Genomic DNA, 22831 nt, shown 5'->3' on the forward strand with positions numbered 1-22831 from the left:
TACGGGTAAAAAATATATATGTATGAATAAAGGTGTTATTTACACAAACGTCTGGTTTTTATTTTTATGAAAGTTTCAAACATCCATCCTAAACGGACTCTTGTACTGGTGGTTCATAACCTTCCGGTCTGTCGATTTTGGAACCAGTTTCGCCAGTCTCCTCGCTCTTGTTACCACCACCATCTCCGTGCAACTCCAATAGTTTGCTGAGTTCGAAGCGCGGCTTTTTCAATACCTTTACCTGAAAAATTATTTTTTATTAGTTACTTTTTACTTTTTAAAGAAGCGTTAAATCATTCTGATGCAACTATAATTGCATTCTTACCTTACGAATGTAGACATCGTGCAAAGGATAAATTCCCTGCGAAGCTTTTTCGATGTCCTTAGCCGTGGCATCCGGAAGCAATTTACTAACAACACCTTTCAAATCTGTTTTAGTGACGTCTTCTGTAATCGTTTCAACCATCTTCTGCCTGATTTTCTTAACCTAAAAATAATTTATACATTATAAAATTAATTAAATTAAAAAACTAATTAAAAGTATCCAATATACATTATTATAATATTATTGTAGCATGTTTAAATTTCACTACTTGCCAAATTGGAAGTAGCGTGGTAAGTAACAGCATTAATATACGCAATATCTCCTACTATTTAATTATTAAAAAATTAAATAGATAGGGAATTGCATAAAACATAACAAATAATTCATCAGAATACAAACCTGAGCATGTTGAGCATAACATGTCTTCCTTGTGCTGAGCTGATCTTTATTTGTAAAACCAATGCAGAAAACTCTAAGCAGATAGCCATCAGTGGTCTTCACATCTACATTGGCCTCAATCAAGGTCTGCCATTTTTTCACCATTGATCTAAGTTTATCTGTTGTTAAATCCATACCGTGAAAATTGGTTAATACATTGCGACCTTGGACATCCTCGGCGATCAATCTGAACTTTCGAAAAGACCTCTCTGCATCCTGATCGCTTTGCAAATCAGCCAGGGACACTTCAAACACGCGGAATTTCAATCCTTCAGAGGCAATCTCTGGAAAATAAAATTAATAAATTTTAACAAACATTATTTTACATATAATTATGCATTATATAATTTAACAAAATATATTCAGATTTAATTATAAAGCTCAAATAAAATCTTACTTGTTCCTTGAGTCCTGTTAACCAAAGTTTTCCCAACCTGTCGGTTAGCGAACATAGATGGTGCTTTAACATCGTACCAGTCCTTGCGAGTGAAAGGATCGACACTAAAATAACGAAATTTGTGTGAGAAAAAATATATGTATAACATACAATATATTAATAGTCAAACTTAAACTTTTCCATTTTTTTTTTAATCTACACCTTTATTTTTCACGTTTCTGAAATAAAGCAGTGCATTATATTTAATGTAAATTAATGTCTCTATTTAATTAACTGTAATATCGATATCACAAGCTACCAATAAGTACGTAATGCAGTAGTTAGGCTAGGTTTTACTTGGCGTGATCCTTAAACACGGAATCGATTTAGAACAATTAATTCTCATCGCATTTGACTGCGATCAAGATAAGATGCGATTGTTTGTCGTGTCATCACGTTACATTTACAAACGACAGCATTCTCTATGTCGACACATATGCACCGGGCACGCGAAAGATCAGACATAACCAAGGACATCATACAAAACGATAACGCGACGAAAAGCCCATCGTAAGCGCGAGACGACAGGCTACATTCGCGATGCATTATTTACTTACATCTTCTTCTTCACGCCCTTCTTGCCACCCTTCGAAAGTCCCTTGTTCTTGCCGACCGCCATGATTCCGTGTCACAGACGAAAAGAAACGTTCTCCTGACGGAACACGAATGGGAGCTTGAAATCGGAAGTCACCACTCAAGTGAAAAGAAATGTCGGCGCAGTCGGCGTCGCTGCGTGACGTTCACATGATTAGAGCAGTCGACGTTTCCAACTCTCCTATATTATCAGCAAAATACATAAGTATTATATCGATTATACATATATTATAAATGTAGTAAAAATAAATATTATATATTATATTATGTATTATTACCGGAGCATTAACTCACTGGTTCATTAAATTTCTATGAACTTTTTCAGTTTTATCTGTAAAAATAATGTATAATTATAAATCAAACAACTTGTAAAACAATTTTTAAGCACCGTAAAAGAGCTGAAAATGTTCCTTACCGCAGAAATATAGATTCAAAGCTAGATTTTCGCCGGTGCGCGAATTAACCTGAAACAGAGCGAGAACCGTGTTCCATAAGCGCATGCCATAAGCGCTCTCGCATAACGGCGTAACCTGTTGCGCACACGAACCTAACCTCTACAATAATGGGCCTTGATCGACATACCCGCTCGCTCCGCTCGAGTTTCCTACTTCTCGAACGTTGGCGACGGGTGACTCTTGTCCAGGAAACCTCGGCTGCGACCTCGGGAAGACGCGACAGGCTGAAAACCGTCAGGATCGAACTTTCCCGCTTTACAACGATCCAGTTTCATGGCGTCCCGGGCGTTCCAATCTTCCGGAACGGTTTGAAACGGTTGGAACGCGATTTACAATCATAAACTGCGGTGTCGCGCGCGTGCATGTATATACGCGTATATGTATATACTTATCGCGGGAGCATGGTTTTATTATGATTTTTGAGCACCAGGTGGCTGCGTTTTTGTTGTCGATCCGCCATCGGCGGCGCGGTGCGACGCGGCGCGGCTCCCTCAGCGCCATTACATCGATAAATGTCACCGCGGCGGCCGCGAGCGTGAGACGCCGCCGAGCACCGTCCACCTGGTCCCGATCGCCCGTTCGCACCAGGAAAAAAAAGCAGGCCCGGAAAAGGAGGCCACCGAGGATCGCGCGACGCCCCGTTCTCCAGAGCGCCGTCTCGGCCGCGAAACTATGTCGACCAAGCGAAAAAGTACAAGCAAGGCGAAGAGCCGCGCGAAGGTGCGCAAGGTGGAGTACGACGAAGAGGACATCTCCAGCGAGCACGACTCCGAAGCCGAAGATGCCGAGGCCGGATCCAACATCGACGGCGAGGACGCCGCAGCCGAGGATCCCCTCGCAGACGTCTCAGACATGCCCGAGCTGCCGGCTCCAGAGGTGATAATGCCCTCGTTTTCCTCCCTCTTTCGCTCTCACGCGTCCCCCCGCCCGCGGTCGAGCGACGCGCCCGGTCCCGCGACACGACGCGACGCGAACGGCCGCGCCGATTGAAATCCGATTGCCTAGCGTTATCAAGTTAATCTGGGAACCACTAGTTTTTGTTAATTATTTCTTTTTTTTATTTAGAATTATTAATTATATAGTAATATTTAATTATCTAGAATATATTAATTTGTGTTCAACAAGTTTGATACATACTTAGGCATCGCTTTATAAATTATTCTCGAATATAGTCGATTTGATTCCAGTCGTTAATTATAAATTTAGCTCATAGATTAATCGAAATATGTTAATAGTATTAAAGGTATGTAGAGAAAATGTGAAATTTTTTTACCTTTAGGGTGGCTGGGGCAAGCCTGGAACATTGCTCATGTGTGGCCTTACTAATTGGGAGATGGCTGGTCGCAAGGCACCGCCTAAAGGTGTAAAGGCTAATGTGGGACGTAGCCTGTGGACGCCGCACACCTTTAAAAACTTGAACAACGCGAGAGTACGATTAATTGCATCTGGTCCCGCTGCATCCCACAGCATTGTCGTTACTGAGGATAACAGATGCTTGACTTTTGGTAGAAATGATAAAGGTAATGTCTATAGAACGCGGCATAAAAAAAAATGTTTAGAACAGTAATAAACTTTTACGTTCAGTATTCTAGAAGTTAATTTAAAATAGATATATTAGCATCTGTTGAATATATTAGCATTTAATTGTATTTAAATATGCAATTGTTGCAATTTATTCCATTGCATTTATTCGACTATTATCGAAACTACACGATTTGCATAGGTCAATTGGGTGTTGGAGACACAAAGCGTCGCGACGAGCCTACCGAAGTCGAAGCTTTAAAAGGACATACAGTAATAGGGGCATCCTGTGGACGCAATCACACTTTATTTTTAACAAGCCGTGGTTTAGTTTTTGCCGCTGGCGACAATAAACTGGGCCAATGCGGGGTCGGCAAGAATGATCCTTGTATTGTGACCGCCACCAAAGTAAAGTATTCCGGACCACCGATAGTTAAAGTAGGATGCGGCGCTGAATTTTCAATGATTCTGGACATCAAAGGTGGCATGCATTCCTTCGGATGCCCGGAGTACGGCGCCTTGGGTCATAACACCGACGGCAAATACTTTATCACAAATACAAAAATGGCATTTCATTATGAGAAAGTGCCTAAGCGAATTGTTTTGTACGTGGAGAAGGGTAAAGACGGCCATGCGACACCGATGGACCGTGTTGAGATCACGGACTTTAGCTGCGGTCACTATCACACTGTTGCAATTGACAGCAAGAACCGCGCTTTCTCCTGGGGATTCGGCGGGATTGGCCGTCTAGGCCACAATGAGCAACGCGACGAATTGGTACCACGTCTGATTAAGTTTTTGGAGCCACCCAACCGCGGTGTCCGTGCGGTACATTGTGGCAGCACATACAGTATCGCGATTAACATACACGGCTCTGCCTTGATGTTTGGTCAGACTAAACGCACCGGCGAAGCCAACATGTATCCCAAGCCTATTCAAGACCTATCTGGTTGGGAGATTCGATGCGTCGGTTGTTCGCAAACAAGCGTGGTGGTCGCAGCCGATGATTCTGTTATCGCTTGGGGCGCCAGTCCTACATTTGGAGAATTGGTAAGATATCTATACTTTATTTAACGTATAAATTATTACGATTTTTTTTTTTTTTTTTTTTAGGGTTTTGGTGAAATGCGAAAGTCGTCGACAACTCCGATGGAGGTAAAAGCTTTGGAAGGTTTATACATTACTGCCGTTACGTGTGGTCTGTCTCATACGCTTATGATCTGCCGAGACGATACCGAGGAAGAAAGGGCCAAAATTAATAAGCTCCAAGTATACTCGGTTTAAAATGTATTCTTCGACTGCATAAACGGGTCTCTATTACGTCGCTATATAAATTGAGCCAGAAGGAAAGTTCCTTCAACAAGCCACAGCAGTTTTGACGAGTTTTAATAACGTATTCGAGAATAACAATAGGTCGCCACGAAACGTCCAGAAAAGAACTATAATATTAGATATTACTCTACTTTGTACTTCCAGTTTTTACTTAACGCGCGAATAAAAGTCGATCTGTATGACATTTGAAACCCATTCTGTTAGCAGCTCAGGATAATAGACCAAACAAGATAGATGCAAAAATATATTTTGATACGTTGCTATTTTATTGAAGTTTGCTGCAATTTTCATCGGAATGGAGATAGCTATTTATTGAGAAGCTGAAGAATTGGAAAGAGAACTGATTGAATTCAGCAGTAACTGCCTTCATTTTTATCGCTTTCTTAATCGATTCAAATAGTTTATATCATTGATTCATCACAGTAGTACCTGAATCATTACATCTGCAGGAATCGTTTTTTACAATACAAGTACAGAGATAAATCTCTGAATAGGATTAATGCGAGTGAACAATTCAATTAGGTATTTTAACGGTTGTATATGAATTAAAATTTTGCGTTTTATTAACAACTTAGGAAAATAATTTAATAAGTATTTTTATGTAAAATATTGCTTATGTTAAAACAAGCACATATATTTAATTTTATTTTTGAACGTAATATGAATATTATATTATTAAAAAAGTATTTTATGAATGAAAGATTAAAAAAAAAAAAAAATATTCTATGAACTAAAAAAGAATTGGAAAAGTCATAAATTTCTTAATTTAAACTTAACGAAAAGTTTGGTAAATTTACATAGTTATGCATATTTTATAATAAAAAATTGTAATTTTTTTTAATCTGAAATAACTCGTGAGACATTTTTTGTGTACAATTATCGTAGATAGGTTAAAAATTGTTTGGTCGAGTACGCAATAAAGCATAACGAATCAGAAAGTGCGTTTAGTAACAATATATATAAATATATATAAATATATATATATTAATATACTTACAACTCCAATCACTGCCAAGATGTATTATCAACATCTTTTATTGTGATGTTCAGATATTCATTCCATTCCGTTCCACATAATACTCTCGTGCGATTTCTGCACCGAAATATTCTTCTGATAAACTTGCGATAAATGTACAAGTCCAAATATGAAATAAACAAATTTTTTAAAAAATTGGGTTGGAAGTTTCTGCCCTATTAATTTTTAAGAAAATTGTTTCAACATTTATCAATTAAAAAAATTAAATTTTATAGTTTTTTATATTTTACGTTATAATTATATCACACACAGAAAAATTATTTTAATTACAAATGAATAAATTATACATAGATTATATTTCTCGAACTTGCCCTTACAGTATGCACATTATAATATTTTGTATCAAAAGAAGTAACCCTCTTTTCTTTGGCAAAACTGTAATCAAGTAATAGTTTTTTAATAAAAGCAATTTAGCGTCATGAATAAGCACGTTAAAATTATGCCTATGAATCAGTGATGATGTAAGCAGAATACACAATTTTATTATTGCTAAAGATTTCATAACTGGTACGTGATACAGCTTTTTTTTTCGTCTATGCTTTACAAAGTTTTTTTTTTTTGACAAAAAATCACATTGTGCAACCAAGACGCACAAATTTTGGCATATATTATCACTACAATTAGTTGTAGTGATATTGAAATATTTGTAAAATATATACTCGTTAATTTCTCGGTGTAATATATAATTTTTTTAAAGACATGTATATATAATAACACCTAGGAATTAACACAATCAACAAAGTAAGGAAATAACATCTCTAAATACATTTTTACAATATAATACACATTTTTAAAAATGTACAACGATATGCGTTAAACACACAAACTGTGCAAAATGTAAAACGACAAGCACAATCAAAAGAGACTATAAAAGTGTTTGAATTTATTTGTACAAAATCTAGTCGATAGATACTACCGATTATAATCCATATAAATATCTTATATATCTATCAGTGTTTTCTTAGTCTTTGTAAATTATGTATTTTACATAAACACAAAATTTTGCTCGACATTGTAGACTTTTATGTAAAATTTAACTTAATCTTCAAGGATAATTTATATGTTAAAGTGTGTACATAAGTGCTGTCTTTTTAAAATCATTTTTGTATAATTTAAATATACAATATGTATAAAGAAGTGACTTATTAGTTGACCCTCTTGATATACTCCACCTCCCTCAATATCTACTTCTCAGACAAGATCTTCAAACTTAACACATGAATATACACTATTGTTGCAGCACATGTACTTTTCCACAGTCCATTACAGCATACTACAGTAACAATTTGAATATGCATCCTGTTGTTGATAATCATTAGTTAATTGCATGCCTCGTTTGCCCATTCGATGTCTTGCACCACTCATAGTACCATTGTTGTAGGATTGCAAAGAATGAGAATCCCAAAGACCAGGTGTTTGTATGATCTATTACATAAAATAATATATCACACATAACATAAATGAGCAAAAATATCAATTATAAGTACAATCTTCTAACAATTATAAATAATATAATTATAATCTTTCTTAAAAATATATGAAATTATAAATTCTATGTATACCTTTTGTACAAGTTCTTCAAAACAACATTTTACACCATCTGCTGTTTTAGCACTGCTTTCAATATATAAAGTCTGGTGCCTTCTGGCAAATTGTAGGCCTTCCTCTGTGCTTACTTCTCTGTTTGGCAGGTCTATCTTGTTGCCCACTACCATTTTGACAATATCAGTTTTATTGCAATATGTATTCAATTCATTAAGCCATGTCTCTAGTTTCACAAAGGTATTCCGATCTGTAACATCATACATTAAGATAGCACCTTGGCCGTCTCTGTAATAACTGGGGGTTAAAGTGCGAAATCGCTCTTGACCAGCGGTATCCTGTAAACAGAACAACTTGATAAAGCTGCAATACGTCACGTAGATTACATTATATTCGCATCGTGAACAAAGGCGTAATTACAAACCCAAATCGCAAGCTTCACCACGTTGCCGTCGATGGTAACCTGCTTGGTTTTGTAGTCCATGCCGACCGTACTTTGCATGTTCTCGTAGAATTCATTTTCGGTGAACCTCAGAAGTATGCTGGAAACGATATTATAACGAATTAGCGTTTCATCATACGTACACGGGACTGAGTCGCCTTTCGCGAATTACCTCGATTTTCCTACGTTGGACTCGCCTATCATGAGAATTTTCAGTATCGTCAGGTAGTCCTCTTGATCCATGATGGTTTGTCTTTAGATAAATCAGCTGATATTAATCTAGCGCAAAAAAAAGGAGACACTGCTTCTTCGAACACTTCGTAACGTCGTCGACGTTGCGCACGTTAAACACCATTGACGGCATTGACCACTGTGTTGCGCTACGTACATACATGACAGGCACACATGTATAAATGCTGTATACATATATGTATTCTCATATGATTACGACCAACCGTTGATTCGTACTACTCGATTTATGAGCGACGACAGTCGCCGACTGGCGGCGAATTTTCTAAAATCTAAATTTCTTTAATTATTACTTAAAATTAAATAATTAAAATAAAAAGAAATTACATACCCACTCATTGAGATGTATTACTAAAAATTGCTGAAAATAACGTCGATCTGACTCGTTGTCGACTCGTACTACCGGCGGTGGCGACGGTGGCGGATCGTAACAGGTTTTCTTAAAATTAAAAGGAAATTCTGATGATAAAATATGTTTTAGAATTAACACTTCGATTAATTTGCTGCAAAGAAAACGTATTTGTCGTGGGAAATAGATAACAAAAACCATTATAAAAGACAAAATTGGTGCTTTACGTTTTACATATTCATTTTCTAAACGATTCTCGTGTCGCTCGCGTTATTAGCTTATCCCGATCGCTTTAACGAGCGGCTCGGGTGTTCGCGCGATCAGCGAGGATCAAAATCAGCCGGATAAGCTGCCGCTATGACCTGGCGAATTACTGCGTGCAAGTGTAACACAGTGTACGGACGTACCGTCGCGCGCTTGGAGTCGCGTACGCACACACGCGCGTGACCACGCTTCACGCGTGTAGCGCATGAAGCACGCGCGCGCGCTACTCGACAGCGGTGGGCGACAACGGTGCGCGGCACGGCGCGGTGCTACAACGTCGAGATTGTGTTGGTGATTAATCAAAAAAAGGCCGTTCGCGAAAATGGCCGATGGACGCGAGCCACGGTTGTTTTCCACGCGCAGCCTCTACCAGTTGTGCGTGTCCGCGGTGGTCGACAAGTTCCGCATCTACAAGCCATATCTCGTCGACCTGCCCAAGAGCGTGCGGTTCGATCTTTACTACCAGGTAAGAAGACGTCGAGGTGCCGTACCGTCGTCTCCGGCGGCGACGGTGACGGGCGCAGGGACTGGGCGGGGGGGAGGAAGAGACAATCGGACCCGACCGCGATGACAGTCACGCTTTTGCGTCTCGGTTTGCCACCCTCAACGGCCACGGGGGTGCCATTGTTCCTGGGCCACCCGGGCTTCCCGACGGCGACGCGCGATCGCTCGTCTCCGCGAGCCCTCGCGAGTCGCCGAGAACCCGCTTGACGGCGCGAGCCAGCTTTGACACGCTTGGTCTTAGCCGACTGCCTTAAAACGACAGTCTTTCGTTGGCTCCGATTGATATCACTGTGCATGCCTAACGTTTGACAATTCCATTTATCTCTCACTGATCTGATCTCATTGATATCTTTTAGCTGTACAGAGAGAGGAGACTATGTATATTGGGAGCGGAATTAAGCGATCTGGAGACTTTCTCCAAGATGCTCAAGGTCACCAATCGGCGGCTACACCTCCTGAGAATATTCCAGGTGAGCAGCACCACGTGGAAATTCTCAAGGATGACATGAACCAGACTTGGATCTCTTTAATCAATCATTAGATTAACTGGAGTTACCTGAAGTAAAATGTCAATTCCTAACCCAGTCTTCTTTTCCATATGTTAAATAGAAAATCACTCGCGTTTGCACTAAGTACAGGTATTATTCAGTCAATTTATTTCTAATGTTAATCTGAGTGTGGTTGATGTCATCTTCAATGGATTGTATTCGTATTTCTTGAAGTTTGAAAAGTATTTACATTTCGTGTGTTCTCGTAATTAAAGGCACCGATGGACCATAAGATAAGGATAGCGAAGCATCTGGTTATCAGTTACAACATGTGCTGTTTTCAAGCGAGAGAGAGCCAGATATCACAAGAAATTCACAAATTAATAAATCTAGGTCTCAGACTCGGCGGGTTTCTTAGCGACGCTGGCTGGTACTCGGAGAGTGAAGAAGTACTGTTAACTTGCAAGCAGTTATGCTTGGATCACAATCAAACCCCAAAAGATTGGTGCAGAACGTTGGAGTGTTGTCACAAGTAAGGCCCGTCGATATGTATTAATTTTCAATTGACATCTGCAAGTATCATGAAACATATTTTTATTTTGCACGCGTTTTCGGGATTATTTTATCGAATTAAATGTTTTTATTTTTATTATTTTTTGTTTAATTATTTTTTCAAAATTATAAAATTTTACGAAAAAAGACGCGACGCTGAAAATCAGCAGTTGTTATTCATTAAAAAAAAAATTGTTTGAAAGATCTAATATATTGCGTTGCCTTATTTTAGACTGTTACATGCACAAGCGGCGTACTGTGACTTCGACGGAGCTGCGGAGACTCACCAGCTTGCTTTGGAAACGATAGAAAAGTTAAAAAGCAAGCAGTATAATAATAGTAATCACGCTGCCCTATTTGCTGAGTTCAGCGTACTATTCTACATACGCAGTGAATATGACGAAGCTTACAGGTGCACATTTACCTAAAATTTTAATTTTTTTATTTAGTTAGAACAATTTTTATTTTTGACGTTAATCTTACTTATTATTACTTAGATGGAGTGTAGAAGCGTTAAAACAGTTAAAACCTTCGCTTCCCGCGGGGGTTATCGTCGACGTTTTACGGCAGGCTGCGAAATCGTGTGTAGTAAAACGAGAGTTCCAAAAAGCAGGTTTACTGATTAAGGAAGCCGTGTACCTTGCAAGAGAAATATTCGATACGGATCATCCAAAGTATAGCGACGTTCTTATCGACTACGGCTTTTTCTTACTAAACTTTGATAGCATCAGCAATAGTGTAACTATATACAAGGTATTTAATGCTCGATATCTCTTTCATATTATTATAAACCTCTACGTAGGAGATTGTAAAAGCGGTACCTTCTTGTGTTTTAGACTGCGTTAGATATTAGAAGAACTATTTTCGGCAGAACTAATCTTCATGTTGCCTTGGCACATGAAGACTTAGCTTACGCTCTCTACGTGCATGAATATAGCTCTGGCAGGTTTGACGACGCAAGGTAACCCATTGGAATTACATCTGACCCATCGTGTTGTACTTTGTACCTAATTCTCGTTTTGCAGTGATCATGCTGGTATAGCTATAGACATAATGGAGAGACATTTACCTCCGAATCACTTGATGCTTGCAAGCGCTAGAAGGATAAAAGCGCTTATCCTCGAGGAAATCGCTATAGATAACGCGTCTACGCCATTGTCGGAACAGAATCTCTTACTCAAGTCCGAGAATCTTCATTTGTCTGCTCTGGAAATGTCGAAAACCGCATTCGGTGAAAGGAATGTACAAACAGCGAAACATTATGGAAACTTGGGTCGGCTTTATCAGAGTATGAGGAAGTTTCCGGTGTGTTAATATACACGATAAAAATTACGTATATCTACACGCAATATATTTATTTACTCGTGTACTTTATTTTAGGAAGCAGAAGCAATGCATCTAAAGGCTATTGGTATTAAAGAAGAATTATTAGGACCTGATGATTACGAAGTAGGTTTGAGTATAGGACATTTAGCTTCGTTATACAATTTCCATATGAGTCGATACAGAGACGCCGAGAAGCTTTATCATCGTAGTATCGCAATCAGTAAGTATATACGTGTTTTAAATTGTATTTATCATAATACGAAACTACATTTTGCAAAATTTTATTTTGATAGGCTTGAAATTATTCGGAAAGGGTTATAGTGGTTTAGAATATGATTATCGAGGACTTTTACACGTGTACAATAAATTAGACGATTACGAAAAGATATTGGAATACACAGACATATTGAACCATTGGAAGGAGCTTAGAGATAAACACGCTCAATCTGAAGAACCACCGATTGATGTACAAAAACGTCCACAGCCAATCACAAACGTAATGAATGTGTTCTTTTCCATGTGATATATCAATAAGTGTGTTTAATTCAAATTTTATTCATCATTGTATGTTGAGCGATTTACCGATCTTTGTTGCGTTTTCAAAATATCTTTGGGATAAAGTAGGGAAACAAGCCGTTATAACTCATAAAACTTAAATTGACAAGTAAACTGATCTGGTCGTACGAATAATACTTCTATTTATCTTATGTTGATATTTTATAATATATGCGTAGTATCATTATCACGTAACAAAGAATATTGAGGCTCCTGTTAACTTCAACCATTTTGGATTGACGACGTAAAAAGAGAGGAAATATGTCTTAAAAATTCTTGTGGCGTACATTAAAATACAAGTTTTTCAATAAAAAATTTGTAATTGATGGATTAAACTTGTAAAATATACCGAAAACTTTCTTTTTGTTTTAGTAACCGATTTATAATTGCATATTTATCAATAGAAAATAAGTTTGACAAAGTGAAATACGTATTTTTTTTCACGTATTAAATTATAACAAAAGAGTCTTCGGTATATTTCAATGCTGTAATTATTTTTAATATAAAAACACTGCACTAAAATAAAAAATATCATTGTAAGTCACAAGAATAAATTTATTTTATTCATAATTTTTTAATTCTTTTTTTTGTGCCTTTTAATTCATAATTTTACCTTTTTATGACGCTGTACCGTCAACGCAAATTTTATAATCTAATCAGCAGGAGCCTTAATTCGAATTTATGCAATGCTGAAAATGTTAATTAATTTATAAATTTTTATTAGTCACGATAATGCAATGTAAACATTGAGAGCTTCTTTTTTTTTTAGTTTGAGTTACTGTGCTTATGTTGAATTATATTAAATTCGATGTTTATCTACGTTTTATCTCGATGTATTAAAAATTTTTGCTTATAATAATATATCTTTTTTTAAATATTTTGTATTTACGTATATCATTTTAACATAAATTTGTCAATGTTTTAATCTGATTTATTTATATATATATATATATATATATATATATATATATATATATATATATATATATATATATATATATATATATATATATATATATACTTTACGCTATTTGTTGACAGTTCTAATTTTTAAAGAAAATTGCTCAGGTTTCATATAAAATATTTTTTGTTACAATTGCTTATCGAACACATTTATATGTTTAATTCATTGTTTATTTCAAGAGTACAATAATCATATTTTTTAAGTAACAAAAAATATTCGAAATACATGCGCCTGTGTTTATAACAGTAATGTAGTTGAAAAGATAGGTATTAAAGCTATTAAAACTCGGTGAACAATTTGTTGAAACGGATGCTTTGTTATATAAAGTTACCTTCTCACCTCATAAAATTTGACATTTAAATTTAAAAATAGATCTTATGTATATCCTAAATTTTAAGCATTTTGTTTCTATGCCAGAACTCTAAAAAAAAGTAGTCCCTACAATTACGATTACAATTACTTTTGTAATCGACAAGAACATGATTATCGATTATAATTACTTATACAGCTGTTCTGTACGAATAGATAATTAAAAACTATAAACGCGCGCATGTTCTTGAATTGTTCTATTTGAAAATAATAAATTTTTCACACTCTCATTAATTATTTACAAGTGTTCATCAATTTTGTATAATTTTAATCTTAAAAATTATTCAGGCACTTCGAATCGATATCAAATGAGGGTAGTAGTCACTCACTGTAAACTTGTACAATTAAATAGATAATAAAGCCTCTTTGATAAATTTAGACAATACATGGGGTAGCAGGCGCTCAAGGCATAGTTGACAAAGTATAATCTATTTAGTAATAATATATAAATTTAAATTGTGATTTCAGAGAACTTAAATAGATTACATGCGCGCTTTCAACTACACCTTAAGTTCTTATTGTCCTTGTATTGTCATTACATTATTAATGATTGTATTAAGTTAGCTGTCATAAGATAAAAAATTTAATAATTGTACATTATATTTTGCTTCAATAACAATTAAAAATACTAATTTAATTCATTTTATATACAAAAAAAGTATATAGAGATAAATTAAGGAAACAAAAAATGTTTCCATTAAAAAAAAGTTGGATATCTATTCCATAAATTTGCAAAATTTTTAATTAAATATTCGAAAGATCCATAATTAAATAAAGATAAGATAATGTAATATAAATACTTACGATTCTTCTGAATAATTCACATACATTCAAAAGCTTTAATCTGTTTAAATTACAGTAACCATTAGGTAGTACATAATTATGCAAATATTTACACGATATCTGTTGTATCACTCCGATTTTCAGGTAATAGGAATATTATTTAAATTCCATTTTTACGCTATCAACATTTCTAAATTTTTTTCCCCCTTTTTCTTTCTCTCTACAAATAAAGCAAAGTCATTGTTAATCACCTCAATAATTAGTATATTTTTGAGACGTACTAATCAGTTTATTACCGGACTGATATTGCACATCTCATTAAACTGCATTACAATCCTGTAATTTTAGAACATTTTAATCAGGTGTATGTGGAGGTTCTTGGCTGAAATATGGTGCGGTATCTTGCACTAGTAAAGTATGACAAACATCACAGACTCTGGATGGTCTTTGTTTCGGCCCACTATTCACAACGTGTGAGAGACAAGATTGACAAAATATATGGCCACAATGACGACAATGTACCTGCATGATATTATGTTTCTTTAATACTGTTTTATGTATAATATATGACAGTAATAATTTATTCTGCATTTTTTTATCTTACCTTCTTTTTTGTAACTGAAAACGAAGTATGGCAACTGGGACACTCTTCGACATCTTCTTCGTGTTGCCATCTTACTTCGCTACCTGCTTGTCTAATTCTTTCCAATTGTACCTGTAAGAGCATTGAATTAATATTTTATATCTTTACAATTAAATTTATTGTTCATATTATTACCATTACCTGCAATGATTGTGATAATCTAACAAAGTCTTTCTGTACGGCCTCGCTAGTGTCTAGTTCTTGTTGTAAACTCATAACTCTTTGACGCAATTCAGTTATAGCTAAGTCTGCATCTTTTTTCTCTTTTTGTATTTCGAGTAGCTGTTTTTCTAACCGATCAAGTTTCTCTTCTTTCTCGGCGAGTGCGCGATGATCTCTTATATATTTATCTAACTGCGTTCTGTAAAATACGATATCGTGGTATTATGAATCGATTACATATCATTTTATTCTTGCACATATAATTATTGTGTATCGCTTACCTTAATCCGCTTATTTCATTTTTCAATACAGCATTATCTTGTTCCTTAACCCGACTCTCCTGCTCCATTTGTTCTCTTAATAAAGTAACTTCATATCGCAGTGTCTCTTCTTTTTCTTGTGCAACCTCTTGAGCTACTTTGGCTGTAATTAAATCCTCGCGCACTTTTAAAAGGCTCATATGTAATTCTTCAACAGTATTTGGCATATTTATACTCTCACTTTGAAGCTGTTGTGAATGTTTACTATGTTTACCCACAAGATTTTCATTTTCCATTTGAAGTCTGCAAAATTCGAAATAAATTTCATTAATAATGCATTATAAAATCAACTTTTATTATTAATTAAATAATTAATTTTTTATACATATGTAATATTTCTAAAATAATTTTAAAAAATTATCTTACGCAATGAGATGTCTCTGTACGTCTTCTCTGCCTCGTGTCAATTTACAAAGTTCCTCCGATACACTCCTTTGAACCTGTTCAAACGTTTTCTTTATTTCTAATAAATTTAACTGTGCTGTTTGCGAGGTAACGGTGAGCTCCGCAACTTTGATTTTATGCTGTTCTTTCTTTTCATTCCACTTCTCCTCCATCTCTTTTCGAAATTCAACTTCTTTAGCCAAATCCTCTTTTTGAGCTTGCAGCATGCGCTGAGAATCTAACAATTGCTTCTCTAAATCCTTGGCAGTCGCTTCTACTTTGACTAATTGCGCTTCGTAGTTCGCGCACATATCACACGACGGCTCGAAAGAACCAGGTTCCTGTTGCCGCCTCTTTAATAAAACTTCTTTACATTTTTGTAACTCGTCATCTGTTGACCTTAGTTTCTCTTTTAAAGCATTTATCTCCTCTTCGAGTGGCACAACCAATGAACGTAAAACCTCCGCGTCTTCTTGCGCCTATAAAATTTGTAATTTTTTAAACAAACTTTGTTTTTTTTTTTTTTTTACGAATATCACAGCAAATCTTGCTGTAATTGCTAGTTTAGTACAAAAAAAAAAATGTTAGTAACGCTCGATTATATTATGACAAATATAAATTTATTAACAATTGCGAAAAGAAAAAAGTGTAGCATGCAATTTTAGATTTACGTACATATTTTTTTACCTTCCGCATGCTTTCTTCTAAATTATCTGGTCCTAAAGACAAGGAATCTGCGCCTAACTGTGATACAACTTTTCTAGCTAATGTTTTAGTCACTGTAGACAACGAAATTTGTGGTCCATCTGCAGGCGGATCACGCGGCAAATGTGTCTTTAGCAGTGCATTCTCTTCTTGAAGCTTGGAAAGAGCCACTTGCAATTTAGACACTTCATTGATCAATTGCTTTCTTGAACAGGAAGATTCCTCTACTGTTTCATGTATAACCTGTTGTAAAGATGCTATTTCCTCCTGAGCTTTCCTTTTTTCTATCATTATATCGTTCTGTACTTTAAGATCTGCAACAACTAGTTGGCTCTTAGCTTCATCCAGTTCATTTTTCAGTCTCAGATTCTCCTTCTGCAGGCCCATATTTTCCTCCAACCTTCGTTTTAATTCCTCTTTAAAAACATATTAAATTTTTATTATCATAATTGCTAAAGATGTACTTGTTCAAAATTACAAGCTACACATACTACATACCCTCTTTCTGAAGGAACAGCTCCTTCATCTTGGCCCTTTGTACATTAAATTCCTCTCGCATCTTAACATTTTCTGCTTCCAATTGGCTGATCTTTGCCTGTGAATCCTCTGAATAATAACAAACACTCTTAATTAAATTAAACTGCACTACAAGGAAGTCCTGACATTGACAAATGTAGCATTTAGAAAAAAAAAACTTGACAAACTCAACTCTCGCACTTAAATATCTCTCTTTTCTTTCAGTGTCTCAAGACCTGAAGTTTTATGAAATTAAACTTACCGTTTCCGTTTGCTTTCACCGCTTGTTCGTCCTGGTTCTCCATCGTTGGATTACTTTACGTGAACGAGGGCGACAATTGTGCCGGGATGGGTCACTGCCACGGATGCGAGTTCGGTGAGCATACCTCGAGACCAAGTTGGGACTGGTAGCCGCCTCTCGACGACGACGACGACGACGGCATATCGTTGGCCAGCGATGTCACTGGCTCATATTGACTTCAACGGGACTAGATGCTCGGAATACAGAGGCTCGTTCAAAAATAAGGATCCCAAATGTCCGATGACGAAATCAAGACCTGATGACTACCGACGACAGACGGTCGTCCACTTTGCCAACGGCAATCTTCGGTGACGACGCGTTTTACACGTTCGTCACTTACGTACAATCGGCGAAACTGCTCCTCCCGGTTGCACCTCTTACGCTCACGATGGCTCGCGATTTTGTTCCTTCAGCTCTTACCCCCCAAAGATACGGACCGCGGTCCCTTCGAAACGTCCCCCTTCCTCTCGAAGGGAAGGGAAGTAGGGAAGGTGCAGAAGGTGCGCCTCGATCCACCATGACAAGCAGCACCTCAGTGAACTCTGTATATAACGGCCGCCATATTACTTTCGAGAATCGAAGCCTCGGCTAAATTGCACGAATAGCGTGTCGCCTAAGAGCCACCCATCGAGAGTTTCGAGTTTTGAATTTTGAGGCGTATGGAATGGTATAGAAGCGATCGCGCATCACACACGACGGAAGACTGAAAAAATAAAACAAATTAAGGAGAATAAAAACTGAAAACTAGATATTGAGGAACAACGTGAGACGTGAGACGTGAGACATTAATTTTCGAGACTAGCGAGAATAAGAACTTGCTGCAAGAGTTGTAAACAGTTGGAAGACAGTCTTTTGCTCGAGTTTGGCGTTTCAGAGAATGACGATTCTCGTAGCTGATCAGATATGGTGAGTTGCAGAAGTCGAGAATGTCTTTGACAAAATATTCCAGAGAAATAAACGCGCAATGAAAGAGATAACACCTGTAAAAGTAAAAAATAAGTAAATAAAATTAATTTTTTCTTGTATATACAGTATCTGCAGCAATTTACTACTCAATTAGACGAAGGAGTGATATTAACGGACATCGGCACTTTGACGAATAATGATGAAAAGACCATCGATGTTCGATAAGGATCTAAGCAAGTCAAAGGCACTCATCAAAGTAGGATCAGTAAGACATCCAAAGCATTCTAAGAGGAGGAGGAGAACCGGGGTAAGTATAATTTATTAACATATAACATAAAATATATTTTGAATATATGTATACAATATATAAAATTATATGAACATTATCCACATACGTATATGCATGCATGTAATCCCATTGTAAATATTTTATCACAATATGTTAATCGTTATAAACAATTAGAGTATACGTAAGTATATTCGTTTTAAAAATGTGCCATATGCGCAATCGTTGCAAAGTTTCATAAGTCATTTAATGTTTGAAACACGCGTTCCATTTCGGGCCGATTTTGTGCCAATCCGTTGGCACACCATGTTCCTATAGATATTAAATTCTTATAAACTTGGCTGTTTTCCTCCCCGCCCTTTTTGTCCATTAGCAAGAAAAGATCTTGATCTTTCCAAGCTTCAATTAAATCTCCCAGCAATTTTTTTTCGGGTCGCGACTCGTCGTAAGCCCGAAGACCAGTTGCCATCTCAAATAAAACTATGCCATAACTATAAGTGTCTATTTTTGTGGACAACTTTTTATCGCGTAAAAATTCTTCTGGTAAATAGGGCCGAGTTCCGTGAATTCTGCTGATCTAATAATTGTTAACAGTTGTCATTACCAGTAAAGAACAATATTACAATCGTGATACAACTACCTACCTTCATACTATCTCTTTCAGGACCTTCTCGCGCTAATCCAAAATCGCCAATCCTAGGTTCAAAATTTTTATCCAACAAGATATTCGCACTTTTAATATCACCGTGAATTAATGGTTTTTCCCCAATGGTGTGCAAATATTGCAACCCTCGTGCTATACCTTTAGCAATTTCGTGTCTTTGCATCCATGATAATGGTTTAGTCTTTTGTCTTAATAATAATCTATCCTCTAAAGATCCATTCTTCATCAACTGATAAACCAAACACGGTGCCTCTCCACCTAAACTATATGCATATAAAGGTAAAATATTTTCGTGAGCGCGAGAATTTAAAATCTTTATTTCTTTTAATGACTGCTGGAGTTGCAGTATGTAACTTTCATCCGAATCCGATCCTTTCGGTCGAATTTTTTTTATTGCAACATCAGTATTTTTCCAAACACCTATAACATATATAAATAAAGCTTAAATAATGGATCTTTTACATTTCCGATAATCTACGTCCAAATATTAAATAATATACCTCTGTATACTGTTCCAAAGCCACCTTTTCCCAATATGTTATGCTGATTCCATCCGTCTGTGGCAATAGCCAATTCACTATAACTTGCGTGTGGCAAAGTAGTTTCTGTTTTTGGCAGCGGTGATTCGTTAATTTTTTTTTCATTACTCGCAGTATTTTGCGGAGATGGTGAAAAACCTGCTGCAACTATGGGTGAAACTACTAACAAATTATTAGAGTTGCTCGGGCTAATGCCTACTCGAGCTGTTGGTTGATTTAGCATTTTGTTAATACTCTGCTGTGGTGGTGCACACTGATTAAAATTTTGCATTCCAATTTTTAAATCTTTAGTGTTCTTGTTAACCATTTGTTTACGTGACATATGCTGAAAATTACCTTCCCCATTGTATAAAAGAGGATGAAATCTTTGTTCAACAAAAGGTAATAATGGTACCATTGATTGATAATGCTGCATACTAGATAATAAAACAAATAATTCTGCTATGGTGTGATTTTGATGGCCCCAAAGTGTCAAGAGTTCATCTGTAGGATTTTTTTCTTTTCTCAAGCTCTGTATTGTTAAGACATCATATCCCATCCAAGTACCTACCAATATTAAATTAATATGAAAGTGCAATTATAAATATCAATCACAGACAGAAGTTTTATATTTAACATAAGTTTAAATATACGAATTAATTTTTTTGTGACTTACCAGCCAGTTCCTCCCACTTATCATTTTGATTCATAATTTTGCAGAATACCGATCGTTCGGAAAACGGCAAATGATAAATGTATTTAATGTTTCCCGTCGTTGCCATTTCGCAATTTTGTCAAATCCCTGTTGTGTGTATCACAAAATTTGTAATGTTTAAAACTTTTGTTCGTAGGTTAGAATAATTGTTGACGAATAAAGAAAAAAGATATTTTGCGGTAAACAAAGATAAAATATCCTTAACACTAGCTCTCTCTTATTAATTTTTTTTTAGTTCTAATAAAATCCGTTGCGAGCCGCCACTTACTTTACTCCAAATTACAGTAAACTGCGTTTGTCTCCATTTGTCTCTTTTTCACGATACAGGAATATGAAACGACATGTGTATTCCCTTAAAAAGAGAGGCGGTGAATCAGAACGAATAGGTAAAAACTGATCGCGAGGAAATTGATTTTTGAGCGGTGTTACTCAGTTAATGGGCACATTATTCGTTAAACAGAGTAACGTCAATATGAGCAAGTATGTATTAACGTTGTTTGCTATTTCAATTAATCTGAACTTAACCTTTTGTGTTTCGTACAAATGTGTAAAATGCACGTGATCTTTTGTTTCAGTCGTGAGTCAAAAAAAGATGCCAGCCAAGGCCAGTCGAACAGCAATGCCAGACCATTGTCCATTCAAGGACCATCAACTTCTAGTAGTACTGAGCAAACCCCATCGCAACCGTTACCAAATCAACCGAGGCAACCGACTAATTTACAAGGATTGCTTAAGTATGCTATGGATGCAGCACAGTCAGAAAATTCGGAAAGTAAACCGGTTTATCCCTTGGATGAAGAGGTAAAATATAATTCAAATTTATACGCGTTTTCAATATGCTTGTGGCTTGTATTTGAAATAAAATTAATATTTTAATATTAAAATTTATATTTTGCAGAAAAAAACATTTTTAAATGAGGCATTGTCGTCATTAACAGTGAATGTAATAGACGAATTGCAAAAAGCTGTACAAATCTTGTCTAATGTAACCAATTTGCGAGCTGATGATGATTCGTCCGAGTACGAAAATGCATTAGAAAGAATGGCAGAGTTTGTGGACAATATTGACATAGCCAATGATTTCTATAAAATTGGGGGCTTTTCAATATTTCAGCCATGCTTAAATTCTTCACACAGCAATATTAGATGGCGAGTAGCCGATATTATCGCCGAGTTAGCGCAAAATAATCCTTTCTGTCAAAACAAGTTACTAGAAGCTGGAGTATTTCCCATTTTATTATCTATGATCGATACAGATCCATCTGAACAATCTAGAATCAAAGCTTTGTACGCAGTATCATGTAAGTAACGAAGTGACATAAGATTTAATTTTCAAAATTATATTATTAATTAATTAATTAATTATGTTTCAAACATAGGCATAGTCAGAGGACATCCAGCGTCGTTAAAGTTTATGGATGCAAATGATGGTTACTCTGTACTTTTGCGAGCAATGCAAAGTCCAGTAGAAAAGCTGCAGATCAAGTCCGCATTTTTGCTTTCTAGCTTGTGCAGTAGGGACGATGCGAATGACGTTAAATATACGTTGATAAAAATGGGATTCATTGAGCAAGCAGCAGGTCTGCTTGGTAGAATAAATTTACAGCCGACAGTTAGGTAACGCACGTGTGACATTTCCAGAGAATATAATAATCTCTAACATTTTTCCTGCGATGTAAATAAAATATTTTTATTGCAGGGAACAATTGCTGAGAGTGCTCAGTGGTATGGTAAACGACAACTTTCTGCCGGCGTTGAAAGAATGTCGCCGATCGCAATTATGTTTAAGATCTACCTTGGAGCAATTGCTAACGGAACTAAAACCTATGGAAAACCAGGACGAGATAGACATGTGCGCTGACCTCCTAGATAAAGTATTTTCCGAACCCGATACAAATCAAGAAAGATAACGAACTTGTACTGCAACTTTCTTCTAAATAAACAAAACACCTGTCTTTAATTAACTCTGAAGGAATACGTAACAGGTATATACATTTTAACACAAATAAAATTAATTTATATTACAAGTACCAAGCACGATTCGACCAGATTTTATTCTGCAGGTCGATGTTGCGAAGACGAATGTTTATCCCAAGCTAAAATTGACGAAACGAGTCTGTTTTTCAAATGTTTCACGTTTCGAGTTGCGCGTAACTTTCTGCATTTTAAACACGTGCGCACGAACCG

General features: G+C 36.2%; 7 protein-coding genes across 10 annotated transcripts; 3 read left to right on the plus strand and 4 right to left on the minus strand.

The window, feature by feature from the left end:
* Nucleotides 1-35: 35 nt before the first annotated feature.
* On the minus strand, nt 36-1907 carry Rps3a (ribosomal protein S3A). Its single transcript, XM_070658431.1, has 5 exons — nt 1757-1907; nt 1161-1264; nt 725-1047; nt 326-487; nt 36-241 (listed from the first exon to the last, which is right to left on the minus strand). The coding sequence occupies exons 1-5, from the start codon at nt 1816-1818 to the stop codon at nt 89-91; spliced, it is 804 nt and encodes a 267-aa protein (XP_070514532.1). The 5' UTR covers nt 1819-1907; the 3' UTR covers nt 36-88.
* Nucleotides 1908-2741: 834 nt separating this feature from the next.
* Nucleotides 2742-6310, plus strand: LOC139103600 (protein RCC2 homolog). Its single transcript, XM_070658443.1, has 4 exons — nt 2742-3124; nt 3528-3768; nt 3972-4819; nt 4883-6310. Exons 1-4 carry the CDS (start codon nt 2921-2923, stop codon nt 5051-5053), a joined length of 1464 nt encoding a protein of 487 aa, XP_070514544.1. The 5' UTR covers nt 2742-2920; the 3' UTR covers nt 5054-6310.
* A 289-nt stretch (nt 6311-6599) lies between these two features.
* On the minus strand, nt 6600-8555 carry LOC139103603 (ras-related protein Rab-18-B). The gene is made up of 4 exons (XM_070658447.1): nt 8294-8555; nt 8104-8221; nt 7700-8017; nt 6600-7562 (listed from the first exon to the last, which is right to left on the minus strand). The coding sequence occupies exons 1-4, from the start codon at nt 8362-8364 to the stop codon at nt 7401-7403; spliced, it is 669 nt and encodes a 222-aa protein (XP_070514548.1). The 5' UTR covers nt 8365-8555; the 3' UTR covers nt 6600-7400.
* A 652-nt stretch (nt 8556-9207) lies between these two features.
* On the plus strand, nt 9208-13285 carry Pat1 (Protein interacting with APP tail-1). The gene is made up of 9 exons (XM_070658440.1): nt 9208-9449; nt 9844-9957; nt 10251-10507; nt 10760-10939; nt 11025-11280; nt 11364-11488; nt 11553-11832; nt 11908-12073; nt 12147-13285. The coding sequence occupies exons 1-9, from the start codon at nt 9306-9308 to the stop codon at nt 12374-12376; spliced, it is 1752 nt and encodes a 583-aa protein (XP_070514541.1). The 5' UTR covers nt 9208-9305; the 3' UTR covers nt 12377-13285.
* Nucleotides 13286-13520: 235 nt separating this feature from the next.
* Rbpn-5 (Rab GTPase-binding effector protein rabaptin-5) lies at nt 13521-18024 on the minus strand. Of its 3 annotated transcripts, XR_011545917.1 has the most exons (9): nt 17517-18024; nt 17237-17344; nt 16709-17154; nt 16016-16512; nt 15611-15892; nt 15309-15528; nt 15129-15239; nt 14821-15046; nt 13521-14744 (listed from the first exon to the last, which is right to left on the minus strand). XR_011545917.1 is itself a non-coding variant. In XM_070658438.1 (8 exons), exons 1-8 carry the CDS (start codon nt 17557-17559, stop codon nt 14879-14881), a joined length of 1875 nt encoding a protein of 624 aa, XP_070514539.1. In that variant the 5' UTR covers nt 17560-18024; the 3' UTR covers nt 14769-14878. The 3 variants fall into 3 exon arrangements, 2 of the variants coding, with proteins under 2 accessions (XP_070514539.1, XP_070514540.1); XM_070658438.1 differs by lacking the exon at nt 13521-14744 and having other exon boundaries at nt 14769-15046; XM_070658439.1 differs by lacking the exon at nt 13521-14744 and having other exon boundaries at nt 14769-15046; nt 16721-17154; nt 17517-18022.
* A 235-nt stretch (nt 18025-18259) lies between these two features.
* LOC139103601 (hsp70-binding protein 1) lies at nt 18260-22608 on the plus strand. 2 transcript variants are annotated; one of them, XM_070658445.1, is made up of 7 exons: nt 18260-18461; nt 18588-18768; nt 20972-21124; nt 21220-21445; nt 21543-21945; nt 22024-22261; nt 22344-22608. In XM_070658445.1, the coding sequence occupies exons 3-7, from the start codon at nt 21081-21083 to the stop codon at nt 22552-22554; spliced, it is 1122 nt and encodes a 373-aa protein (XP_070514546.1). In that variant the 5' UTR covers nt 18260-18461; nt 18588-18768; nt 20972-21080; the 3' UTR covers nt 22555-22608. The 2 variants fall into 2 exon arrangements, with proteins under 2 accessions (XP_070514546.1, XP_070514545.1); XM_070658444.1 differs by lacking the exons at nt 18260-18461; nt 18588-18768 and having other exon boundaries at nt 20938-21124.
* On the minus strand, nt 18787-20994 carry Pll (pelle-like serine/threonine-protein kinase pik-1). Its single transcript, XM_070658441.1, has 5 exons — nt 20913-20994; nt 20606-20731; nt 19912-20496; nt 19392-19831; nt 18787-19324 (listed from the first exon to the last, which is right to left on the minus strand). Exons 2-5 carry the CDS (start codon nt 20709-20711, stop codon nt 18983-18985), a joined length of 1473 nt encoding a protein of 490 aa, XP_070514542.1. The 5' UTR covers nt 20712-20731; nt 20913-20994; the 3' UTR covers nt 18787-18982.
* Nucleotides 22609-22831: the final 223 nt, after the last annotated feature.

The sequence above is a fragment of the Cardiocondyla obscurior genome, linkage group LG06 (genome assembly GCF_019399895.1).
Source record: "Cardiocondyla obscurior isolate alpha-2009 linkage group LG06, Cobs3.1, whole genome shotgun sequence".
NCBI lineage: Eukaryota > Metazoa > Arthropoda > Insecta > Hymenoptera > Formicidae > Cardiocondyla > Cardiocondyla obscurior.

Excerpts from the sequence above, each read along its gene's own strand:
- LOC139103601 (XM_070658445.1), top strand. The coding sequence starts at position 21,081 with ATGGGCACATTATTCGTTAAACAGAGTAACGTCAATATGAGCAA. Across the intron at positions 21,125-21,219 it reads AGTAACGTCAATATGAGCAA|TCGTGAGTCAAAAAAAGATG; the intron begins GTATGTATTAAC and ends CTTTTGTTTCAG. Across the intron at positions 22,262-22,343 it reads AATTTACAGCCGACAGTTAG|GGAACAATTGCTGAGAGTGC; the intron begins GTAACGCACGTG and ends TTTTTATTGCAG.
- LOC139103600 (XM_070658443.1), top strand. The coding sequence starts at position 2,921 with ATGTCGACCAAGCGAAAAAGTACAAGCAAGGCGAAGAGCCGCGCGAAG. Across the intron at positions 3,125-3,527 it reads CCGAGCTGCCGGCTCCAGAG|GGTGGCTGGGGCAAGCCTGG; the intron begins GTGATAATGCCC and ends TTTTACCTTTAG. Across the intron at positions 3,769-3,971 it reads TTTTGGTAGAAATGATAAAG|GTCAATTGGGTGTTGGAGAC; the intron begins GTAATGTCTATA and ends CGATTTGCATAG.
- LOC139103603 (XM_070658447.1), bottom strand. The coding sequence starts at position 8,364 with ATGGATCAAGAGGACTACCTGACGATACTGAAAATTCTCATGATAGGC. Across the intron at positions 8,222-8,293 it reads TCCAACGTAGGAAAATCGAG|CATACTTCTGAGGTTCACCG; the intron begins GTAATTCGCGAA and ends TATCGTTTCCAG. Across the intron at positions 8,018-8,103 it reads TGGTGAAGCTTGCGATTTGG|GATACCGCTGGTCAAGAGCG; the intron begins GTTTGTAATTAC and ends TTCTGTTTACAG.
- Rbpn-5 (XM_070658438.1), bottom strand. The coding sequence starts at position 17,559 with ATGGAGAACCAGGACGAACAAGCGGTGAAAGCAAACGGAAACG. Across the intron at positions 17,345-17,516 it reads GGTGAAAGCAAACGGAAACG|AGGATTCACAGGCAAAGATC; the intron begins GTAAGTTTAATT and ends GTTATTATTCAG. Across the intron at positions 16,513-16,708 it reads TGCGGAAGGTAAAAAAATAT|GCGCAAGAAGACGCGGAGGT; the intron begins GTACGTAAATCT and ends CAAATTTTATAG.
- Rps3a (XM_070658431.1), bottom strand. The coding sequence starts at position 1,818 with ATGGCGGTCGGCAAGAACAAGGGACTTTCGAAGGGTGGCAAGAAGGGC. Across the intron at positions 1,048-1,160 it reads TAACAGGACTCAAGGAACAA|AGATTGCCTCTGAAGGATTG; the intron begins GTAAGATTTTAT and ends TTTATTTTCCAG. Across the intron at positions 488-724 it reads GTTATGCTCAACATGCTCAG|GTTAAGAAAATCAGGCAGAA; the intron begins GTTTGTATTCTG and ends AATTATTTTTAG.
- Pll (XM_070658441.1), bottom strand. The coding sequence starts at position 20,711 with ATGGCAACGACGGGAAACATTAAATACATTTATCATTTGCCGTTTTCC. Across the intron at positions 20,497-20,605 it reads TAAGTGGGAGGAACTGGCTG|GTACTTGGATGGGATATGAT; the intron begins GTAAGTCACAAA and ends TAATATTGGTAG. Across the intron at positions 19,832-19,911 it reads CTTTGGAACAGTATACAGAG|GTGTTTGGAAAAATACTGAT; the intron begins GTATATTATTTA and ends TATATGTTATAG.
- Pat1 (XM_070658440.1), top strand. The coding sequence starts at position 9,306 with ATGGCCGATGGACGCGAGCCACGGTTGTTTTCCACGCGCAGCCTCTAC. Across the intron at positions 10,508-10,759 it reads ACGTTGGAGTGTTGTCACAA|ACTGTTACATGCACAAGCGG; the intron begins GTAAGGCCCGTC and ends GCCTTATTTTAG. Across the intron at positions 11,489-11,552 it reads GGCAGGTTTGACGACGCAAG|TGATCATGCTGGTATAGCTA; the intron begins GTAACCCATTGG and ends CTCGTTTTGCAG.